Source organism: Pelmatolapia mariae, linkage group LG14 (assembly GCF_036321145.2).
Source record: "Pelmatolapia mariae isolate MD_Pm_ZW linkage group LG14, Pm_UMD_F_2, whole genome shotgun sequence".
In the NCBI taxonomy this organism is placed as follows: Eukaryota; Metazoa; Chordata; class Actinopteri; order Cichliformes; family Cichlidae; genus Pelmatolapia; species Pelmatolapia mariae.
Window position 1 is genome coordinate 34,081,579 of NC_086239.1, and position 20,631 is coordinate 34,102,209.

At 38.9% G+C, this 20,631-nt stretch overlaps 2 protein-coding genes and 1 long non-coding RNA gene across 3 annotated transcripts in view; 2 read left to right on the forward strand and 1 right to left on the reverse strand.

The window, feature by feature from the left end:
- Positions 1 to 6,618, forward strand: part of ryr1b (ryanodine receptor 1b (skeletal)) — a 67,868-nt gene extending 61,250 nt beyond the window's left edge. Inside the window, exons 95-109 of the mRNA XM_063493728.1 lie at positions 78 to 160; positions 462 to 645; positions 918 to 1,004; positions 1,252 to 1,506; positions 1,608 to 1,738; positions 2,747 to 2,789; positions 2,880 to 3,013; positions 3,101 to 3,161; positions 3,255 to 3,401; positions 3,509 to 3,643; positions 3,798 to 3,954; positions 4,256 to 4,320; positions 4,408 to 4,508; positions 4,698 to 4,749; positions 4,881 to 6,618. Coding sequence (XP_063349798.1) covers positions 78 to 160; positions 462 to 645; positions 918 to 1,004; positions 1,252 to 1,506; positions 1,608 to 1,738; positions 2,747 to 2,789; positions 2,880 to 3,013; positions 3,101 to 3,161; positions 3,255 to 3,401; positions 3,509 to 3,643; positions 3,798 to 3,954; positions 4,256 to 4,320; positions 4,408 to 4,508; positions 4,698 to 4,749; positions 4,881 to 4,976 — 1,731 coding nt within the window. The 3' untranslated portion in view covers positions 4,977 to 6,618. The remainder of the gene's footprint in view (positions 1 to 77; positions 161 to 461; positions 646 to 917; positions 1,005 to 1,251; positions 1,507 to 1,607; positions 1,739 to 2,746; positions 2,790 to 2,879; positions 3,014 to 3,100; positions 3,162 to 3,254; positions 3,402 to 3,508; positions 3,644 to 3,797; positions 3,955 to 4,255; positions 4,321 to 4,407; positions 4,509 to 4,697; positions 4,750 to 4,880) is intronic.
- A 1,045-nt stretch (positions 6,619 to 7,663) lies between these two features.
- LOC134641419 (galectin-4-like) lies at positions 7,664 to 13,156 on the forward strand. The gene is made up of 17 exons (XM_063493837.1): positions 7,664 to 7,705; positions 9,235 to 9,323; positions 9,642 to 9,846; positions 10,075 to 10,188; positions 10,638 to 10,661; positions 10,751 to 10,777; positions 10,893 to 10,928; positions 11,176 to 11,224; positions 11,323 to 11,348; positions 11,463 to 11,498; positions 11,605 to 11,634; positions 11,746 to 11,781; positions 11,960 to 11,986; positions 12,086 to 12,115; positions 12,545 to 12,633; positions 12,725 to 12,890; positions 13,009 to 13,156. The coding sequence occupies exons 1-17, from the start codon at positions 7,664 to 7,666 to the stop codon at positions 13,153 to 13,155; spliced, it is 1,173 nt and encodes a 390-aa protein (XP_063349907.1). The 3' UTR covers position 13,156.
- A 5,308-nt stretch (positions 13,157 to 18,464) lies between these two features.
- On the reverse strand, positions 18,465 to 19,910 carry LOC134641696 (uncharacterized). Its single transcript, XR_010095561.1, has 3 exons — positions 19,571 to 19,910; positions 18,827 to 18,902; positions 18,465 to 18,630 (listed from the first exon to the last, which is right to left on the reverse strand). It is a non-coding gene; the product is annotated as an uncharacterized LOC134641696 (long non-coding RNA).
- Between the last annotated feature and the right edge of the window lie 721 nt (positions 19,911 to 20,631).

Genomic DNA, 20,631 nt, shown 5'->3' on the forward strand with positions numbered 1-20,631 from the left:
TTCTCTCTCGTAGTTATTTATTAATATGTACACTCTTTAGTAACTGGTTAATTAATTGTAAACTATAATTAAAACAGCTGGCTGCTGCGGTAGGAGGACAAGGAGATGAAGAAAAGGTTGAACATGAAGAAGAGGCTCCTCAGGAGACAGAGAAAGCAGAGTAAGACGTTTGCCTGTTGTAGTCTGATGTCAAAAATAAGCAGGATCTGCTTAAAATGTGTCCTTGAGATAAAACATAATATATTTTGAATTCACTGAATTCACTATCATGTGTGCAATTATAAACAATTTCCAGATGTTATTGATTAAAAAACAGTTGTAACTCTGCACTGTTTTGTTAGTTGTTCACATACATAGCGTACAGCCTTGTATGTATTACGTTTTTAATCACATTTTAAACAGTGCCAAAAGTCGAAAGCTATTTTTGTTTTCCCAAGCTTAAATTTCTTTGTCTTTTCAAGCACCGAGAATGGTGAGAAAACAGAGAAAGCAGAGAAGGCAGAGCCTGAACCCGAGATAAAGGAGGAAGAGCCTGAGGAACAAGAAGAGATAAGTGTGAAGACCAAAGTGAAGAAAGACAAGAAATCTGATAAGGAGGGCTTTAAACTGTGGAATGAGCTGGAGGTTCAGAGGATTAAATTCATGGTGAGCAGCTTTTTCTTTCAGCACGGCGTTGAATGTATTTTAACTGCCACGATGAGCCTTAGTCTGACATATTTATGTATTGTAATAAGTACTAGAAAATGAGTCTGATATGTTCATCTAGTGTACTAGAGATTAGTTTCATACATAGAACATTTTTAAAATGACTCCTAGTATACTTTTGTGATTAGTAACTCATGGAGGACACCTTATCAGCATGTGCATTTATCGGCATTTATCACAGCATTATTGCTAATTTCTTTATTTCTTTCCAGAACTACCTTTCCCGTAACTTCTACAATTTACGTTTCTTGGCCCTGTTCATTGCCTTCGCTCTCAATTTCATCCTGCTCTTCTACAAGGTCTGTTTTGACTAAATAATTTGATGTCATGACACCTGGGACGTAGCACTGTGCATTACAAATTCAGTTATTAGAATCTGTTAGTTCTGGAGTCTTACATGCATAAAAATAAGCATATTCACATTTATACATCAGCACCAACTAATATTTCTAATCGTGTCTTAAATAATTCTTTTCAGATTTAAAAAAAATATTATTAGAAGCTTTAGCAAGACCCTGAGGACTGATGTTTTTATGACCTTTCTAGGTGTCTGACACTCCTCCAGGTGAGGAGGAGTTTGAGGGTTCTGGTCTCTTTGAGGGTTCTGGCATTTTTGAAGGCTCCGGTGCTGAGGAAGACGGATCAGGATTAGATGACGGAGGGGATGATGATGATGAAGAAGGCCCTTTGTACTACTTTTTGGAAGAGAGCACTGGCTACATGGAACCAGCAATGGCTTTCCTTGGTATTGTTCACACCATCATCTCCTTCCTCTGTATCATCGGTTACAACTGCCTGAAGGTGTGTGAGAGTTTGCTTTTCTTTACTCCACAAAAGTTTTAGGGGTGTGTTTTCATAGGTTTCATGCGGTATATCTTCTGCTCCATCTCCACCTTCGTAAGGTCCCTCTGGTTATCTTCAAAAGAGAGAAAGAACTGGCCAGAAAGCTGGAGTTCGATGGCCTCTATGTCACTGAGCAGCCTGAGGACGATGACATCAAGGGCCAGTGGGACAGACTGGTGCTCAACACTCCGTAAGATCCATGTTTCAGTATCAGATACATTCGTAATACTTTATTATGTAGAACCTGCTAGTACCAGGTTGGTACAACAAGGCACTCTTGCCCAGAGAACTGTCACTCACTGGGTATTTTCTCTTTTTCAAACCATCCTGTTTAAACACTAGAGATGGTTGCAGTAAAGTCACAGTAGATCAGAAATACTCAGAAACAACAATGCCACATTTAAGGTCACTTAAATCACCTTTCTTCACCATCCTGATGCTTTGTTTGAATGGCACTGGGTCATCAGGTCACACTGATCATGGCAGCATCCCTGAATGCATTGAGTTTCAGGCATGTGATTGGCTGATTGGTAGATATTTGTGTTAAAGATCGATTTAACAGGTGTACCTAACAAACTGGTTGATTAGCATATATTGAAAGGTGGATATAAAGTATATAACTGAACAGGCCAGAAATTTCAGCTCAACCTGCACTCAATCCAGCTGGAACCTTACCCACACCAAACACTCAACAAAATCTGACCCCAGATCATCACTTGAAGCCAATATTTTAGTCCCTTAATGAAACAGACTCACCCCTTTTCCTTGATTTAAGAACATCATTACATAAATTAATTTCACAAAATAATTTTATGGTTTTATTAACCTCCCTCAACTACACAAATTGAATATCCAGAGCCAGGAAAATTGATGAATGCTGATTCAGCTCTGTTGCACTTGAAGCACAAATATATATCCTTGATTTAACATTTACTAGTAAGAACCACAACCTCAAACAGGATTAGATAGTGTTCACTGATAGAAGACGGAGAGCAAGGAGAGATGATGAGGAGCTGATAAAGAGTGAAAGACGGTTGGGCAATGAGAAAATAAGGAAAGAAAAAGAGAACAAACAGGTTTTTAGGGCAGGAAGATATTTATCTATGCAAAACTGGAAATGAAATGTGTGAGGCGCCAGAGTTTCAAATAAATAAGATAAACTGAGCACACTATAGCTAATGTTTGTATCATTGTGCAGAACCTTCCCCAACAATTACTGGGACAAGTTTGTGAAAAGAAAGGTAAGAGTTTTGTCTTTTTTTGTCAGCCACATTTTTGCAGTTATATATTGAAGTACAACGGTCACCTCAACATCTGTATGTGATGTCCAGGTTCTGGATAAATATGGGGACATTTATGGCAGAGAGAGAATTGCGGAGCTGCTTGGAATGGACTTGGCTTCTCTTGATGTCAGCGCCATGAGCCATGGAAAAAAGCCTGAACCTGACACCTCAATGTTCAGCTGGTAAGCTCACTCGTTACATGAATCAATATCATTTACAGAGTTATATTTAAAAAAGGCTTAAGGGCAAATGTGTCTGTTGTTGTGCAGGATAACTTCTATTGACATCAAATACCAGATCTGGAAGTTTGGTGTGGTCTTCACTGATAATGTGAGTAAAAGAAGCAGTTTTTATGTAATTAAAACATTAAGCAAATCTGCTTTGAATGCGGTCTTCCTGATGCGTTTTTTAAATATCTTTTAGACTTTCCTCTACCTGGTTTGGTACATGTTGATGTCTCTGCTTGGGCACTACAACAACTTCTTCTTTGCTGCTCATCTTCTTGACATTGCAATGGGCGTCAAAACCCTGCGCACGATTTTGTCCTCTGTCACCCACAACGGCAAACAGGTTACACTTTTGCTAAAGATACGTAATCAGGCTTTCAGTTGACCTGTTTTGTTTTTTTGTTTGTTTTTTTTACATTAGATCCTTTTTTTTCCTTCCTTTCGCTGCAGCTGGTGATGACAGTGGGTTTGCTGGCCGTGGTGGTGTACCTGTACACTGTGGTGGCCTTTAACTTCTTCCGCAAATTCTACAACAAGAGTGAAGACGAGGATGAGCCGGACATGAAGTGTGATGACATGATGACTGTGAGTGGAAGGGGAAACCCCCCCACAAAAAACAACAAAGCAAAAAAAAAAACAACCCACTTCAGGACACACGGAGCATGATTTTTTGGAGGTCGGCTTTACTATGGGTTGTGATGCTATCTAAACTGACCTCTGACTTTACCCCCTCCTGCAGTGTTACCTGTTCCACATGTACGTTGGTGTGCGAGCTGGCGGCGGCATAGGAGATGAAATTGAGGACCCAGCTGGTGATGAATACGAGCTTTACCGCGTTGTCTTTGACATTACATTCTTCTTCTTCGTTATTGTCATCCTGCTGGCTATCATCCAGGGTAATTTTGTGTTATTTGTGGACACTTACTGAACCACCGTATCATAACACAGGGCACTGCAATTTCACTGCAAACTGTATAGAAATGGCTGTAAGCATAAGTCTAAACAGAAAATGGCATTTACAGCCAGTGTTAACACTGAAAAATGTAGCATTTAGCTATTTGTGCAGTATCACAAGTGAAGAAGATATTTCTGTTTTACAAAAATTAAAAAAGGGTAAAAAGGGTATTTTTAAGGGTCTAAGGGACTTGATTTCTAACGCTTTGGTCTTCAGTAAGAAATCCTGTGTCTGTCTCTCAGGTTTGATCATTGATGCATTTGGAGAGCTGAGAGACCAGCAGGAGCAAGTCAGAGAGGACATGGAGGTAAGGCTTAATTTTAAGCAACCTACATCTCTCTTTCAACTACTAGACATGATTTTGTTTATCATAAAGTTTCCTTTCTCCCTCTAGACAAAGTGTTTCATCTGTGGAATAGGGAGTGACTACTTTGATACGACGCCGCATGGCTTTGAGACACACACTTTAGAAGAGCATAACTTAGCCAATTACATGTGAGTGGCATTACAAACACAGATGTGACTTTCACGCCATTAAACATAATACTCTGTTATTTAAAATAGAAAATCAGCAGATATTTGTACTAATTGTATAAATATCTGTATTAATCTGAAAATCATGTTTAACCCCTTAATGCTAATGATTTTGACTTCTGTCAAGTCTAATTTGTGTTTCTGTTTCAGGTTCTTCTTGATGTATTTAATCAATAAAGATGAAACAGAACACACAGGACAGGTGAGTAAATATAGGGATTGATTTGAGACAAATATTGATGTTTCAAAAACAAAGGTGCAGGCCTCCTTAGTATTTTTTTGGAATCGTTAATATTGAAAGTCGGTATTCACCAACGTTGCACCATTTTTCAGGAGTCATATGTGTGGAAGATGTACCAGGAACGATGCTGGGACTTCTTCCCTGCTGGAGACTGCTTCAGGAAGCAGTATGAGGACCAGCTTGGATAAAGTCATGCATCTTTACTCTGCATCCAATGGAGAAAGAGAGGAGAGAGAAAGGAATTTCAGGGAGAGAAAAAGATATGAATTTTATAGATCAAACATATCTATGTCTTAGTTTTGTCCTTTGCCTGCACAGTTCTCTCCTCTGTTAAAGCTATGCACACTTTGACTGCACTGTTGTACCACCTGCAGCAGAATGTTGTTGGAGCTTATTTAAGAAAGGGAGAGTAATAACCGACAGGCATAAAAAGATACAAGAAGCCAGGGGCCTTTTTATTCTGCTATGACTACACTACATGGCCTTTTTGTGAAATATACATAGTTTGCCTTGCATATCAGTTGTGTCTTTTCAATTGGGGCTCTTTCGTCGCTACTGCTGTAAACGTTATAGTGCCTATAGCAAAGCCACTGCTTCAGCAATCTCGTTTAGATTTTCAGTTTCAACACTTTTCTTTGAGATATTTTATTTATATTATTTGTAAAATTAGGATTTTTTTTTGTACATGGCTGCTGCTGACTGGTATTACATGTCTGACTGTTGGTGTTTCTGCAATAAAAGCAGCTCGCAGTCATTTTTCTGAGATCCTTGAGAGGGCAGTAAAGATATTTGGCCGCCTCTCACTCTTTTTCTCTCAAAGCTTGTCTTTGGAGAAGCAATCGTGAATAGAAACTTCTGAACTGACTTGCCAAAATAAAAAACGCACTGACATCAGTACGTGGCATGTACCGGTGTGAATCAGCTGTACAGACAAACCTACTTGGCACTCTTAAGTCTTACAATGCATCCCTGAATGTATGTGGTGCCCAATCTCTGCTGGTGTTTCCGTGCCATATAAGATATCAATGATGTACACACACATACACTATAAGAGGATGCCAAGGTTATTTATTCTTTATATGCAGATCAGATCTTCTGAAGACGACCGTTTTAGCCCGTCTGTATTTCTGGCCAACTGTCTGTTTTATGACACTTTATGCACAAATAAGTTTTTGTCAGTGCATTAAAATAAGTAATGAATGTATCTAACGTATACACTTTGGCCAAAGCGTCATCTGTATAACTGAGGAATGACTAGGCTGCCTGGACGCTTTTTGATGAAAAGACATATTTTACTTAAATCATAGATACATATATTTATTTTTATTTGGGGCTTTGAGGGATTTAAATGACCCTTGCTACTTTGTTGGACACGTGTGTCCTGTTTGTGACATCCTCAGTGGTGAAGAGAAATGGTCTTACACAGGTTTATATGCCCAGTTTGCAGTCAGAAGAGAAAGTTAGCTTTTGTTTTTGCTAGTTAGGTTTTTATGATCAGTATTTTTAGGAATTCAACATATGAATTATTTTCTCAATTTAAAAAAGTCATGTGTGATGCATTGATCTCAGACCGTTCTGTCTCACTATGCCTCCTCCTGAACACATAAAAACTCATTTACTCTCCATCTTGTATTTAATGTTATTATATGTCAAATACAGAGCAGTATTTTGGTTGCTGATGACTCTGAAGTGTGCATTTGCCACTGTAGCCCTATCAGAAGCAGTTGATGTTATGGAACTGAATAGAGATCACTACTTTCCACTTGACTGAGTGTCCTCTGACTGAACCCTGTGTTTCAATACAGAATAAACAGACTATTTTAAGGAGAACGTGAAGATGTCTCCTTATTTCCGTGCAAGCTTCTGTGTGTTTCTGGATGTACATCTCTCCAGATTTGTTCTTCATGTTACCTTGTATTTAGAAGTTACAAATTTCATTCATGTTTGGTCTCACAAGGTTGTTCTCCAGTAAGATGAGCCAGGCAGTCTTCATGCATTTCATTTGGGCAATAACACTGATTTTCATTTTGCAATTACACACTGAAGAGTTTATAGAGTTTATATTTTATTAAATGAAAGATTTTTTAGGTTTGATGGTGTCTTTAAAAACTTTAACTTAACCAAATATGAAAAGTCCTTAGTTAAGCAGGACACACCCATGTATTACTGTGACAGTTTTGTTCTCTGAATGAATTTGTGTAGGTCTACATTCAACCACACAACCATTCAGTGTGTTTACTTTACAAAGCACTTGCTGGATTAAGCTAACGCCTCCATGTAGTATGTATGCGTACATTTATGAGGTTACCTGAGTGGGAGATAAGGATTACTTGTGCTTCTGTTTTCCTTTAGCAGATAGGCTTGTCTGGATATTTAATGAATCATACTTAGAGTACACACCTCTACAGTGCTGTTTTATGATATCAGGTTTCTGTGTGTACCAGAGGTAATTTATTCATACATCTCCATTTCAAAAGAGTTCTGCTGCACACTTAACTACAAAATGCTCTATAAAAAACATCATTGTACATCATGTATTGAGTATGAATTTAATCAGGTTTATCATAAAGAGTTGAAAAACAGAATGAATCACCACCCTATAGAATGGATTCTCATTGCTTCATCATTTTGGTTTTTCCTTGCACAGCTGCACACAAACGCATTCTCAGTCTTTTTCTTTCAAGTGCCACTCCTCTGCTGGGGCAAAGGTTATTTGCATCACGTTACTCCAAAGTAAACAGTGATGCAGGGCTGGGTGTGGTACCCTGTTCTACCCCTCCCTCACTGCTTGTATAAAATAAGGCATCTGGGTGGTATTAGTGCTTGGTGAAGTTCTCCTGCTTTGTTCTGCTCGCCCATCTTACTGACTGCAGCCATGTTTGTTGCTCCTCCTGGCTATCAGCCAATCTATAGCCCGGTAAGTATCTGCACGCACTGATACCCACAAAAATATATGGTTTTTTTTTCTATTAGGTCTTAAACAAGCTTCATTCTTTTTGTTCTGTTAATAACAATAATAATATTTGAGCCTGTGGCACTGTGTGAATTTTATGCTGAGAAGATGTAATAAATTGTCCTTAGGTTCTCATAGTTTCATTACCATTACAGGATTTTGCAAATGTATTAACTCAAAAGTGCAATCACATACTTTGTTAGAGAATTCAGATAATATCACAGTGGAAGGTCGGCCATTTTTGTAAGGAGAAACCAAAAAAGTGACACCACAAAATGATAGCAAAGACTTAGTATTTTTAGTTGGATCTTCTTTTTAGTTATTCTGTTTTTTCCAGTGGTTCCCAAATAATGACACGTTTTAAGTGAGGGACATTAATGAAGGCATGGATTAGGAAAGTTTATAACACTTAGAACAGGAGTAAGTAAACAACGTTCTAACTGACCATAGTACTGGTCACGGTTCTTAGTGGAAGAATAGACTAAACAATCTGACCGATAAGGGAGTGTAGGTCAGGATATACAGCTAAATTCAATTCATTTGTATTTATATAGTTCTAAATCATGACAGCTGTCGCTTCAAGACCCAGCCAGGCCCCAATAATCAGATAGCCCCCTGTGATCAAGCACTTGGGGAGGAAAAACTCCCTTTTAAGAGGAATAAACCTCCAGCAAAACCAGGCTCAGGGACGGGCACCCATCCACCATGACTGTTTATGGGTGAGGGGACAAAGACAGGGCAAAACATTAACTGGAAGTGAGTCATAGATGAATAATGACTAACGATAACATTCAAAGTTGTGCATAAACACACAAAGAAAGAAACGCGCAGTGCTTTATGGAAAGTCCCCAGCAGAATAGGCCTATTGCACCATAACTAAGGGAGAGTTCAGGGTCACCTGTTTCAGCCCTTTTGTTGAACATGGCTTGTTAATAGATTGATTAATCATATTTAAGACTTGTCCACTGTGGTGTAAAATTATGTATTTTTCCAAAGCATTATGGAGGACAGTGTATATAATATATGAACTGCGTGTGTTTTGCCATGCCCAGTAACAGAGAGAGAGAGGCCAAACTGAGAGAGTAAGAACTGTTGTGAAATAAGATAAATACTAGATAGATTCACAATGCTTTCCATACTGCCCAGGCCTTTGTATAAATATTGAAATGCTGAGCCTCTTTTGGCTTCATTGAAACAAATAATACATTTACAGATTTGGTACAAACCAAATAGAAAAGCCTGATTAATATTTTACATGCATCAAATATTATTCTACATTAAATCCTAATTTGACATTTAACTAGTAACTACACTAATAATATTTACAAATATATTATGATAGTTCAAAATAACACTAGAGTACTGTAATTAATCACTGCAAAGTAATTTGTAACTTGATTTATTCATAATATGACTGACATTTGGACTATGAAGTGCGTGCATTTCACAGTGTTGCTGTGTTACAGTTACTTAATATTTTGTCCCTGGCACAGGACATACCCTATCTAGGGCCTATTAATGGAGGGCTAAGGGAAGGCACATCCATCTATATCCAGGGGACCATTCCCAAGCACATCACCAGGTGAGGGGAAGAAATAAACTTGTGACCTTATACACTTTACAGGAAATTTGTTATAGTCAATAGCTGTTAAACAGTTTTGTCTGTTTCCAAGGTGGTTATCTTTAGTTATGATTTATCATTTATATCCAAGAGGCAGCAGTGATTCAGGATCATAGTCCATTAACGGGCAGAGTAAAAACTGCACATACCTCACTGTGTCAACATATTAAGCTCCTTTTTTTTACAACAGTTACAGCAAGTTTCCTAATCTTATCTACTTTCTTTCTTTCTTTCTTTCTTTCTTTCTTTCTTTCTTTCTTTCTTTCTTTTCATTGGCAGGTTCTTTATCAACCTGATTTGTGGAGAATCTGAATCCAGCGACATTGCCCTACACTTCAACCCTCGATTTGATGGCAGGGACAAGGTGGTCTTCAACACCTGTCAGAATGGATCCTGGGGGTCAGAGGACAAGATTCACAAAATGCCTTTTAGAAAGGGAGAGCATTTTGAAATGGTCATCATCGTTACTTTGCAGGGCTATCAGGTCAGGACAAACTGTTGTACAGACAATGAAAACAAATTCTATGTATGTAAAAATGTAAAAATCTATTCATGTAAAAGCTGTAACTGAAGACTCAATAAATGGTTTATTCTTACTATAATATAATTGTAAGGTATTAGTTATAGTCAGTATGTGATCAGTTATATTATTACCACTTATGCTTCTTTTATTGATTTAATGCAACACAAATATGACATTATTCTGTTGCAGATTAAAGTAAATGGGATGGATTTCCATATTTTTCAACACCGCATCCCTATGGAGCAAGTTCGTGGGCTGCAGATTGCAGGAGATGTTTCCATCCAGACGATTAATTTTATTGGGGTGAGACCTCAGCTCTGTGAATCTTCCGCATTGATGCTTCGGGCTTTGCTGGGGAAAATAAATTAAGCCAAAATTATCAAAAGTTTACATTTAACAAGTCTGGCAGCTGTTGGCTAACGATTTCTGCTTATGTGACCAATAGGGCATGCATAGGTATCATGAAGGAATGGGAATAATTAAAACAGTACATGTTGCATCATATTCAGAAAAATAATTTTTCTTTCATGTTTTGCTGGGTTTAAAAGTCATCTCTTTACAAATGTGAAATTAGCAGATGAATAAATATGTTTGTATGAATGAATGAATAAGTATGTTTCTATCAATATGCCAGATTTCTCCTTGTATTTCAAACAACACAATCTTCTGTGTTTAATCATTATTATGGTCAACAACACTTACTTTGTGAAGATTTTGTTTTTAATTCATTTTTCCCTATTTGATCTTTTTAGGGTGGAATGGGAGGAGGAATGGGAGTGAGTATATATATATGAAATATCAAAATGATACAAATTAATTTACCACAGCTTTTTCATGATTACAATCATTCCCTGCTTTTCAACAGGGAGGATATCCAGGAGGTGGCATGGGGGTATGTTACTTTTGCTGAGATATGTTTTGCATTCTGTTTCTTTAAATATTACTGTAGTGAGATAAAGTGTGCATATATTTAATTTGAACTGCACCGTGCTTCTTTTGACATCCAGGGAGGTTACCCAGGTGGCATGGGAGGAGGAATGGGAGTAAGTCTACTGAGTAACTGTACATTTGCTTTTGATAGGATCACTGTAATTGAAAAATTACAGTGATCCTATCAAAACTGACATAACCCTATGCCACCTCCTGGGTGATATACCCCCAGGAGGTGGCATGGGGGTATGTCACTTTTTCTGAAGCATGTATTGCATTCAGTTTCTTTAAATATTACTGGATCTGTAGTGAGAGGAAGTCTGCACATTTGAACTGCACTGTGTTTCTTTTGACTTCCAGGGAGGTTACCCAGATGGCATGGGAGGAGGAATGGGAGTAAGTGTACTGAGTAACTGAACATTTGCTTTTGATAAGATCACTGTAATTTTTTAAGTGCCACATTAGTACACAAATGGTAAAACATACATATTTGAACTCTTCAGCCAGGAGGATATCAAGGAGGTGGCATGGGGGTATGTTACTTTTGCTGAAGCATGTTTTGAATTCAGATTCTTTAAATATTACTGGAGCTGTAGTGAGAGGAAGTCTGCACATGTGAACTGCACTGTGTTTCTTTTGACATCCAGGGAGGTTACCCAGGTGGCATGGGAGGAGGAATGGGAGTAAGTATACTGAGTATTGTATATTTGCTTTTGACAAGACCACTGTAAGTTTTCAAATAACATGCTAGTACACACATCATTAAACAAACATGTTTGAACATTTCAGCCAGGAGGATATCCAGGAGGTGACATGGGGGTAAAAAAATACTTTTATTCCTCAGATTTATATTTGCTATATTATAAAATGTAGGTCACACATATGTAACAGAATAAAGTAATTTTAAAACTTTTGATTGATTCCTTGCAGGATGGATATCCAGGAGGCATGGGAGGTGGAATGGGGGTATTGAATTATGTTATAACTTAAATAATCTGTGCAAGCTGAATTTTTATGACAGAAATCTGAATGTAATCATTTTTTTCTTTCTTTCTTTGCTTTTTATTTATCTTTCATTTTCATTTTGTTTTTGTATTTCTTTCTATTTTTATTATTATTAATATCATTATTATTATTATTTAAGGGTGCCTTTCCAGGCTCAAATCTGCCGGTGAGAACAATGCACAAAAAATCAACATGTTCTTTTTATACACAGTTCATATATATTCACATTTGCTAAACCTACTCATATTTTCTATCTACTAATCAGGGTATGAGTGGGCAGCCAGTCTACAACCCTGTAAGTAAAATTTGCACAACACTCAACTTTCAGTCCAGTCACTGAGTCACGGGTATTATATTGAAAAATTAAATCTGAAAATATGAGGTGAATTTAGTCAAATGAAGATGATTTGTTTAGAGAACATAAACGAGATGAGCTCACATGCTGAACTTTGTTTAATGAAAATGTTCATTTTTACCTTTTCCATTATTATGACTAAGAAAAACGTGGGTTGTGAGGCTTGAACTTTTGTTGGTTTCTGAAATGATGCAAAACAAAGAAAGTTTGACCATCACTGAATTTGTCAAACAAGACTTCAATCCCATTAGACACCAGACTGTAACTTTTAGGACACCATCAATAGGTTTTGTACACCTCTTATAAGGCCACCTGTGTTACTGTGTAATACTGTAATACTCATATAAGATATCTCATTTTGTATTTAAGCCTGTGCCCTACTCCAACATGATCCCAGGAGGGATGTTCCCTAAGAGGACCATCATCATCAGAGGCATGATTCCCTATGGAGCAGACAGGTGTGCGATTTTAAGACTACTTGCCGAAATCTCTAGTGCAGTACTAAAGTGCTAACATGAATGTTTAACGCTCATGGATGTTGTGTTTCAGATTAAGGATCAACTTTTTGGTGAGCAGATCTCGAGACATTGCTTTCCACATGAATCCCAGAGTGAGGGAAGGAATTGTTGTAAGAAACAGTATGATTGGAGGAAACTGGGGCCAGGAGGAGAGAGAAATGAGCATGAATCCATTTATGGAGGGCCAGTACTTTGATGTAAGTAACATCAGTCACGCAGTCGTATGGTGAATTTTAGAAGCAAATTTTAATGTGATTTTGGCAAATTCTAGACAACTTTGTGTGTCAGCATTCAAAAGTTTTCTCTGTCCCTCAGATGTCAATCCGTTGTGGAAACCAGAGGTTTAAGGTGTTTGTGAACGGGCAGCACCTGTTTGACTTTTTCCATCGCTGGCAGTCCTTCAATGAGATCGACATGCTGGAGATAGAAGGCGATGTGCAGATCTCCTACATCCATTTCTGATACCCCCCCCTCCCCCTCCCAAAAAAATAACAAATTTTGTGCAACTTTCAAAAATATCTCATCCACAGAGTTGCTTATCTCAGTTTCTTACCTGCTTTGAGATCAGCTATCTCAATAAGATCAAATGTCGCCTCAGTATCTGCTGTATTGTTTATATCCAGTTAACTGAATTAATAAATCATTAATCATTCATGAATTAATTGATTTATTTCTTATGCAAAATAGTGTATATACTGTATAAAAATTTGTTTACAAATCATTACAGTGACAATATAAGGCAGTTATAGTACAATTTTCTCCCAATTCAAAAAAACACAACAGGAAAAATCGCAGTCGAAACACACATGCACTGTAATGCAAAATACTGGCTCTGTGAAATTTAAGGCTTTGAATGTAAGATGGAGTTTCAGTTTTTGCTGGAATACAGTTGGAAGCTCATTTTTGGACCAAAATACTCCAAAGACACAGATATAAAACAGGAGACATATTTGCATTCAAAGTGGTATAGCATCTGAACATGGAAATTTAAACCAGTACCTCAGCCTCAGCACCACTGTTCGTGGTTCAGAAACAATGTGGTACTCCCACTGAGCCTACAGTACCAAAGCTATTACTTGAAATGTACACTTCCTTTTAACAAGACATTTCCATAATGCTACTAGTACATGTAACACAGTAAGGGGAATTACTGAATAGTTTGTCTGTGAAGGTTCTCAGTCATCCAGGTCATTGTAGTCTAAGGAGCTTGGAACGAAAAGCGTCTGGACTTCTTTAAGTTGCTTGAAGACGTTTCACCTCTCATCCGAGAACCTTCTTCAGTTCAAAGTCAAATGGTGGAGAGTCCCAGATTTAAGCTCTGTGGGAGTAACCCACCGAGAGGGACAAAGGACCCCCTAATGATCCTCTACCTAATCACATGAGCCAAGGTGTGAAAGCGGGTGTGGGTCACAATCAGCCAAGGTTTCGGGTGAGCTCATTGTGAAACCTGGCCCCACCCTATCATGTGATTTCCTGAGGTCAGATGGCCCAGGATGTGAGTGGGCGTTAAGGCGTCTGGGAAGGGATCTCAAAACTGGATTATAGATGGCAGACAGTTGGTGTCGTAAACCACCGCCTCTGTTCAAAGATGGTCGCTCACAGTGGACGTAAATGGCTTCTTTCACTCCTCTTTCAAACCATCTGTCCTCTCTGTCCAAAATGTGAACATTGGCATCCTCGAAAGAGTGACCTTTGTCCTTTAGATGGAGATGGACCACCGAGTCTGAATAGTTTATATTAATGGGCCAATAGGTTCGACTATAGGAGAACGGGGGTGTGTTTAAATGAGACACAGACAGGAATGTGACTGGAAAGAACCAGTCGACTTTAGTGAACCAAACCATAAGTTCTGACAACCACAGGGTTAAGGCACTTTAAAGAATTGTGGGAAAGAAAATTACAAAAAATTAAAAAAAAGTAAAACCACATAAAACTACTAATATAGCACCCTGGCCAAGTGTTAGCTTTTAGCTCTCAATGTTGGGTGCACCCTGGTAACTGACTCCTTAACTTTTACAGAAAACAGATGACTCAAATGAAGATCTTACACACCATTCACATGTGGAGAATGTTCTACACGGCAGCTTATTATTCAGAGTCCTAAATAAAACTTGTCCAAGGGGTATAGTCCACAAATTCCCAGGGTGCGAAAGAAATTAGGGATGAGAAAATTTCAGTCAGTGGTCTTACATATAACCAGCTGAGTGTGAAAGTGTGAGTGATACAGGCCTACCACACCGCAAGGTGCAGCAGATCATCAGGTGGAAAAGAAGGAAATCTCAGTCTCAGAAGAGTAATTCAAATACTAATTATGCTGTTCTAGCTATAATCCACAACTTAGGCTTGTGTTGAGATCATATCAGACATCAATTTGCAATTAAAATGCTCAAATTTGCAAAAAAAAACCCCAATTCTCTTATACAACCTATCCATTACTGCAATGTATTGTCAAAACACTTTTTTGTAAATTGCAAAATAAGCACTTTTCCAAAGACAATAGGAAAACATTAAAACTTACCAAGCAAATTAAATAAAGTTATTGCATATGCAACAATTATTAATCAAAACAATTCAGATGAATTCAGTTATACAACAATAAGTTGTTCAAATAACTTTTGATTTGAACAAACAGACAAAAATTAACTGAGGCATACACAATATGTGCTCGCCGATCTCAGTGCATCATGCTCGAAGACAACGGTATGGTGTCTCTCATAGTGATGTGCGAATCATGAACGAATCGTTCAATACTCGAGAATCACTTTACTGACTCGTGAATCATGATTCACAAGCCCAACTGACTCATTGACTGACTCATCCCTGTTACTGAAGCAAACTAATTTCATTAGTAGAAATATATCTAGCTTATAATTAAAATTGTGGAAAAAACAACAACAACCAGTTTCTTAACAAAAAACATTTCTGCTCTGGACTGGACGAAAAAACCCTGAGTAGAAACCTCACATCAAGACAATAGCTCATCAGTTCACAGTAGCATCGCTGTGGTAACATGCTAACAGCACATTTGAGCTACTCACCCTCTCCCTTCCTGTGCTGAATCATAACATGAACGAATCACTCACTCACAGCTCAAACAAGCTGAATGGATCAACTCACCCCCTCCCTCCTGGCTCACAGCTTCTTGTTCTTCTTGGTTGGCAGCCAACGTTAAGGCGCATTACCGCCCCTTGGCTCACAGCTCAGTGGATGCTCGCGCTACATAGGACTCACTCCCCCCTCCCCCCCTGATCTCAGCTGCTGAAACTCAGAGCGTGTTACTGTGGAAGAGTCACTCCTTCACCTGAGATGAAGTCTGATAGTCTGACCTACGCAGTATAACATTCAGTCTACACTTTGTTTGTTTTGCAAAGATAATAAGCAGAGTAAAGGAAAAATATATGAAGTAAGTTCCACCACTATTAAAAAAAAATACAGTATCTGACTCGCATTCTGCTGCTGCAATAATGCAAGTAAAATAATCACAAATTTGCTTTTTCACTAAATTATTTACATGAGAAACATTTGAGGAAAATAAAAAAATAAAATAAATGTTCCCTTTAGATTTTTTTTTGCTCTTTACAAATAGTTGTTTTTCTTTATCAATCACTCAGCTTAGCAGTAGAATTTACATGAAAAGAGAAACAAATTAAGTTTGAGTGAAAATCTACATTTTTTGCACTCGCTGGGCAACTGACTCAGTGACTCGAAAAACCCAATTCATTTTGATGAGTGACTCATTCAAACTGGATTCAGTAAAAAGAATCGAATTTACCATCACTAGTCTCTTACGGTGTGTTCACACCGAACGCGATAGGCGCGAGCGAAAACGCCCCAAACGCCCCTAATTTGACACGTGCACATTCGCACCTCGACGCGTGTCCAACAGAAATCCATCGCGCCTCAAAATTGCATATTTTGAGGCGCGAGGAGAGCGCCTGGAGAGCAAAGCAGCGGCGTTAAGGACGTCCTCGTCGTACCTGGGTCCGGTCCTCCAGAGGTGTGAGCAGTTTGGTGAGTTTCACCTGGATGACGGCCGTTTTCAGCGATATCACCATCTTTCACTTGCCCAGTTTGAGGACCTACTTTCCCGCGTCGGTCCCAGAATCGCCCGCCTAGACACCAACTACAGGCGCTCAATCCCACCTGCAGAGCGCCTGTCCATCTGCCTGAGGTTAGTAAAAGTCTTTAATACGGTAGTCCTTTATTGATACCTGTGCTAATATATGCTAAACCATCCGTTTATACACTGCTAACATGGATGTGCTATGCTAACAGTGAATGCCGTCAGTGTTTACTGATAGCAAACTGTGGTACGGAGACGACTGTGTATAATATTTCTAGTGATACTTGAAAGGTCTCATCAAGTCCCGATTTAATTCGATTTATGCTGTTATCAGTGTTTGCAATGATAGCATGGCTGTGGTGTCTATCAGTGTCTCGGTGTTTGCTGATATCAAACTGTGGTACGAGAACCACTGTTGGTAACCTTTGTAGTGATACTCCTTTTTTTTATTTACACCTGGTTTAATTCTGGTATAGTTGAATATTTGTATATAATCCTTGCAGCTGTCAGACTCTATAACAGGGGTCACCAGCATTTCTTAAAACTGAGAGCTAGATGAAATTGTGAACAGTTTGGTTCATCTTTAGTTATATGGTTCTATCTAGCATATTCTATCTTGATAAGCTGTCTTATCACAGGCTAATTTTTCAAAAATATTAACAATGATTTAAGCAAGGAAAGGGCTACATGTCAACATACAACTCTTTATTTCTATTAATGTCTTACTTCATTCCTACCTCACTGACATGTTGAGGAATTATAAGTCATTGGCTCACTGTAGTGGTAAAAGTTGCTACCAATGAAATTATGATATTTGAAAGTTAAAACAAAACACAACTGACTGTTTTATATTATATCTAATATATATTATGTAATTATCCTTATAATTACATAATGTTTTATGTAAGATTTATGTTTTGTAATTTAAATCTGACATCACAAAGGTATTTTGGAATTTGAATAATGTATTTTGTAACTGCAGTACACATAATACTAATTTTGAACAATTTTGTCCAGGTCCCTTGCCACCGGGGACTCCTTCAGGACCATCGCGTTCAGTTTCAGAGTCGGTGTGTCCACGGTGTGCCAGATCACCCCCCAGGTAGCGACGGCCATCTGGGACTGTGTAGTGGACGACTTCATGGCTGTGCCTTCACCTGGAGACTGGCGGTCCATCACAGAGGGATTCCAGGAGCGCTGGAACTTCCCTCTCTGCTGTGGAGCTCTGGATGGGAAGCACGTCCAGACAAAGGCACCCCATATATCATATAGGAGACACACACATTGATATACACTAAATATTTATTCCATTTCTTTTTTTGTGGTGCCCAAATTTATGCACCTGCTTGATTTTGTTTAAACAATTATTGCACACTTTTTGTAAATCCAGTAAACTTCTTTTCACTTCTCAAATATCACTGTGTGTGTCTCCTGCATGATATATTTAACTGACCTTTTTTATTGTAACAGGAAAATAATGGCTATTAACAAGGTTGCCCAAACCTTTGCATCCCACTGTATTAGTATATTTTGTCATTAGTATAATATGAAATAAATTCTACATGTGTCAAGTCGTGTGCCAACATTTGCTGTGTAGTAGAACTGAGACATTAGTCATTATACAAATTTATTTGAAATAATATTAAAATTCTCAAACAGAAAAACATTAAACATATATATATAAAATATAAGTATTTACAGAGAGACAGGAATTAAAAGGACCCAGCTGCTCTCCAGAGCAGGAACAAGGCTGAGGAGGAAATGCTCCATTGGAGACTGGCGTGGCCTCTTCAGGAACTCCAGGATGGCCAGCTCCACCACCGATGGACCGTCCTGGGACCCGTCCCTCATCTGCCTCTGAGCTGTCCTCCTCTCTGGGCGTGTAAAACAGCACAAAACACAAAGAAATGAGAAGGCTGCTACTAGATTTTCATTTCAACATTGAAAAGTAAAAAAAAAAAGGATATAATCAGATTGGTTGTATATATTTAGTAAAGGTGATCACAAGGGAATCCCACCGAGTAAAAAGCTATCAGTGCGTGCTGTACATCTGATGCTACAATTGCATACCTGTGGGTGCAGCAGCAGGAGCTCAGGGACTGGGGAGCCAGGAGAAGCAACAGGTGATGCTCTGCTGCAGAATCAGCTGGCTCGATCAAGACAATATTAAATGTTAACAGGTTTTAAACAATAGTCATAGAGAAAGTATATACAGTGGTCCCTCATTTATTGCAGCAGGGGTTGTCAGAATAACTAGCCCCTCGCCACGCACTTTATACACTGTTTTCCCCACACACATGAACATTAGTCACAGTTCTCACAAGTTGATTCTCAAAGTGCAAACCTTTGTAGATTTCAAAACGTCAAAGTATTATTATGCCGTGTTTTGTCTTCATCTGCCTGCCACTTTCATGCGCATTTTTCCCTCGCGGTGCAGGTGTCTATTTCCGAATGAGGGTCATAGTTATGGGTGTTTTTGTGCTGTTTTATCTATTGGATGTGATGGTTATCAAAACCAAACATGATAAATTTGACAAGCGCAGGAGACACAGCACGGAGGAGATTTGTCAATCAGGCTGCAGAATGCAATGCTGTACTGTGCAATAAAAAAATCAGCGAAAAAGCGAGGCAGTGACGGATGAGCGGGACCACTGTGTGCTGTTTATTAATAAACAAAATATATTCCTATATGACAACATGCATAAAAGCAGAACGGTATTTGTACATCAGTGGGAAAATAGCGGTGGCTTGCTAGCTTTTGTGCGGCTTCCCCGGGTCAGTGAAAAATGTAAAAAGAGAAATGAATGAACTTACCAGGTTGCCCGATCTCTTCACATTTCTTCCTCCAAGCTCGGTCCTTTATATTCCTGTCTCGGTACACAAAGCAGCGTTGATTAGCCTTCCCTCCATATTGAATGAAGTATGAAGGGCTTTGGCTGGATCTGCCCCTTTGACCTGGTTACAGCCACGTCACCAGGTTCCTGATTGGTTGACGCGGCGCGATTTGACGCTGGAGTTCAAATTTTTCCAACTCAAGCGGTAGAGGCGAAACACGCGTATGCACAAAATGCAACACAAAAACTCACGCGCGTGGTTTTTTCCGCGAGTCAAACGCGCCAGACGCGGTACACTGACGCGCGTTTCACGAGTTTTGGCGTTTTCGCGACGCAAATATGCTTCCGAATTTTCGCCAGACGCGCAATCGCGTGTCATCGCGCTCTTTCCATTGACTTTACATGTAAACCTGACGCTCTGGCCGCCTCTATCGCGTTCGGTGTGAACACACCGTTAGTCAAACATGCCGGGCTCTAAATGACACAACAGGGCACGTTTTTTACTCTTTAATGACAGTAATATGATGTCTCAACGTGAATACAAATAAACATAAGTTGTACTTTAAGTGTTACCTCACTCCTGGAAGCAGAATGAGATGAACTTTCAGGCAGTTGATAACAAATCAGAGTTAACCAGGCTAACAGTTTAGCTCCATACAGTGCTCTATAAAGTCACCGGAAAACTGCAGCATCCGCCTGTTTACTCACTGCCACTATTTTCAATATGGAACATCGCTGATAACCAGTGAACTCATGTGCAGCAGAATTTGTTGCAAACTTATATCTAGTACTTTTTCCAACTCAAAAACCTCAGTGTCTCAGGAAACAAACCACTGCACCACAGCACACTTTTCCTCCCGCCAGCACACGACTACACACGCCTAGAAGCGGACACAGGGAGATGGGCGGGACACACAGCGGCAGCCTGCTTTCCTATTGGTCGAAACAAACTGCAAGCTTTGTGTTCTGATTGGTTTGGTAGGCTGTCCATATTTCCTCACCTCTATCATTTCTTAAAGCGGTAAGAAATCATTTTATGTG